The 3,607-nt window shown below is 47.6% G+C and overlaps 1 protein-coding gene across 1 annotated transcript; it reads left to right on the top strand.

Annotated features, from left to right (window-relative positions):
• Positions 1 to 252: 252 nt before the first annotated feature.
• SYM1 lies at positions 253 to 1,216 on the top strand (the record flags this gene model as incomplete). The annotated part of the gene is made up of 2 exons (XM_031150774.1): positions 253 to 668; positions 781 to 1,216. The coding sequence occupies 2 exons, from the start codon at positions 253 to 255 to the stop codon at positions 1,214 to 1,216; spliced, it is 852 nt and encodes a 283-aa protein (XP_031003708.1).
• Between the last annotated feature and the right edge of the window lie 2,391 nt (positions 1,217 to 3,607).

The raw sequence follows: 3,607 nt of genomic DNA, 5'->3' as shown, positions 1-3,607 counted from the left end.
GAAGTATATCTTCTTCTAAAATTAGATGAGCGACAGGAATAGTTCTCGGAGATACGACCCATACCATATAGTACGAAATAACACGGGAGTTGACGGCCCGCCTCGGCTTGTATTTATAACCGAAAGCGGAGTGTGACGTGGGCCCGTGACGCTAGCCTTGGACCCTGAATAAATCTCACTCTAAAGCTTCCTCTTAAGTCGAACCTCAAGAACAAATAAACAAAGATGCGCCTTCCATAACATTATCCCTAAATGGCTGTATCTATTATCGCGACCAAGACGGCTAGTCGAGTCCTTGTGCGCCGGTCACATCTACCAAATCCAATCAGACAGTCCAAAAGATACAACCAAACAAAAGCTCCAAGTACCGGACCACCAAAACCGGACCCCGCCAATGCAACATCCATTCCCGTCCCAAACACCATCGCGCCTCTGCCACCACTATCTCGGCCATTATGGCAGCGACTAGGTCCATTGTCAAGAGGCTTTGAAGCATACGGCAGGAGTCAGAGGAAACGTCCTCTAACGACGCAGTTCTGGAGCGCGTTGGTTGTGTTTTTCCTAGGCGACTTGTCCGCGCAGAGTATCACCGACGAGGAATATAAGCCCGCCAGATCGCTGCGAGCGATACTTATTGGTGCGGGGTCTGCTATACCAAGTTATAAATGGTAAGTAAACACATATACTTTATATAAACTCGATTTTACCTAAGTAAACCCAACCATATCCCCCCCATAGATAGACAAACAAAGACTTACTATATTATTCTTCTTCCAACAGGTTCCTATTCCTCGGAAACAGCTTCAACTATCCCTCCTCGAAAGCCCTCTCCCTAGCCACCAAAGTCATCGTCAACCAAGCCCTCTTCACCCCCATCAACAACTCCTACTTCTTCGGCGCCCAAGCCCTCCTAAGCGGCGACTCGCTGCCTGAAGTCTGGGAACGCATCAAGAGAACCGTACCACCGTCTATGCTCAACAGCCTGAAAGTGTGGCCCGCGGTCACGGCGTTTAATTTTACGTTTATAGAGGCGCAGTATAGGAGTGTGTTTGCGGGGTTCATTGCGATTGGGTGGCAGACTTATCTTAGTTATTTGAATCGGACCGCTGAAATGGAGGAGGCGGCGGCGAGGGTGAGGGTGGCGGGCGTGGATGCTGGGGAGGAGGATGTTGTGGCTGGGGGTGCGGTGGTAGGAAAGGTGGGAGTTGGGGCGTAGATTAGAGGGCGTTGGTCGCGTGCATTGGGATAGATGGAATACGTACGGGTTATACCTTGCATAGATTCAATGGCGTTTTGGGAATAGACTTTGGGATGAATTTTGGGATAGAATTAGGATAGACCAGATACATGCAGCATATAAAAACCTCCTTCCTTCCTTCTATTCTCTCCAAGCCGTCTTACATCCTCTGAGCCCTTCCTTCAATTGGTGATTTCATGAAGAGGTTGGCTATGGACTAATGGCATAACGCAGTTCGTTCCAGAACACGGATCTGGACTATCGGTTGAGACAGCGGGATGTACGAATTATTTTTTGGTAGGGTAGGTATCATGAGCAGAAAGGGGTATATTTAATTTCCCCCTTTTTGATAACCGAGCTCGTCTCTATAGCGACTACAGGAACCTTGAATTCAAGGGACAAATTCCCTGTAGTTTTGATATTTTCAAAGGCCAAGGTTCTACTACTATTGTCAGCAGCGACCGGCAAATGTCTCCTCGAACTGTGCAACTTCGCGCCTTTTACTGGCCTCAGTAAGTTATCAGCGACACAATTTAAAAGTTAAAATGCTCTTTCACAGCCTAGCGTCAATGCATTATTGTTAGATATAGATTCAAGTGAGGTATTTTAGCCGATCAATGATCCCATCCTTCACGATTCTTTTGAACCGTTGGCATCCCGTTATACCCCTTCTACGATGACCCCCAAGGCTAAAGATAACCCACTGCCAAATTTTCGATTCCCTACTTATATTACACATGCACATTGATAGCTTTCAAGCATTGCGACTGCAGCATCTCGTAAGCTGACAAAGACACACGGGATTATGAACCCTTCAATAGACCAATTGCAACAGCTGAACATTGACCGCAAAATTTGCACGCACAGCATGATAACTTTTATATTATAAGTTGCTATTTGTGGCAAGATGGGCGTTGGATGTTGGGGTCTGCCTTTCTTATTAACATCTATATATGGTGTTGCTGACAGGCTTGCAATTGTAATCTTACCATCCAGCTGCGGAAAGGACCGCCCCAGATAATGTTTAAAACTTAGATGATAGGGTTCACGATATGGCATGGTCTCAGCTGCTTACACCCTTTACTTTACTAGATGTGTAGTACACAAAGATGCGGAAGTAATGGGGGTTTGGGAGCAGATGAGCATAAAACTCGCTGCTTCCATAGGAAAATTCTAAGTTGAATACCCAGGACTCTCCATCACTCCTTTCACCGCTTCGGTCGTCAAAACAGGATTTGATAATTCAAAGCCCGTACGTACAACCATGACAGTGTATCCCCAATCTGTACGTCGCTTCTCCCCTTCCAGCTGATGTTATCTGCTAATTTGTCTCTACAGCTTCGAGGACACTCAAATGTTCCAGATATCTTGGCGGGAATAATCATTCCTGGAATCGTATCCAGCTTCATTGTGCTTGGCCGCTTCTACCCCCGCTTCTTGATCAGGAACTGGGGCTGGGATGATGGCTTCATACTCATGGCATGGCTTTGCTCCATTGCAGTCATCGCCCTCGTTGGAGTCGAAACGCAATACGGCCTTGGCCACAAGCACAAAGATATCCCATCGAGGTTTCAAGCCATCGCAATTCAAGTCTCCTTTGGCACAATATTTACCTATCAACTATGCCTCATTTTCACCAAACTCAGCATCCTCTTCTTCTACCTGCGGATTCTGAAGCTCGATCTGCAAAGGATCTTCATCTGGTCCACAGTGGGCTTGGTCTGTCTGTACGGCGCGGTTCTTCTGCCGATGTCTTTCTTCGTTTGCAATCCTCAGACTCGCCACTACGAGTTTGATATTGAAGTGGGACAATGCTTTCAGTACTACCCCATCATGACCGCCTCGGCGATCCTTCACACCACAAGTGATCTATGGCTTATCGCCTTAGTTGTGCCCCACTTGATCAAGATGACTTTGCCCATGCGGCAGAAGTGTGGGCTTGTCTTCGTCCTGACACTCGGTCTCTTCGACGCTTGCGCATCTTTGACGCGCATCTCTGTAGCCTATCAATTCCTCAATCCAAAACTTGCGCAGTGGGATTCATTCTCATTTGCCATCTGGACCACGCTCGAGACTAGTCTGGTTATAATATGTGCCTCTATACCGATGTTGAAGCCGTTGGTGAGGCAGGTCATGGGCAAAACGCCGTCTTCGACTCGCCAAGTCATGAGAAATGTGCCGCGAAGTAATGTAGCAAAGGCGGCACCAACAGTTGGGGGCTCTTTGTGGAATGACGAGCCTAGCGAGATGGTACAGACCACTATTACCGCAGCAGGGCTCTTAGTGATTTCTTCAGAGGGCGAGAGGTCGGAATCAGTGTCTAGCACAACTCCTCTTACCAACCGTAAGCCTGAGGGCACTTTGTCGGCT

This window comes from Lachnellula hyalina, assembly GCF_007821495.1.
Source record: "Lachnellula hyalina strain CBS 185.66 chromosome Unknown contig00113, whole genome shotgun sequence".
NCBI lineage: Eukaryota > Fungi > Ascomycota > Leotiomycetes > Helotiales > Lachnaceae > Lachnellula > Lachnellula hyalina.
The sequence above is the reverse complement of the archived record's forward strand: the minus strand, read 5'-3'. Positions and strand labels throughout refer to the sequence as shown.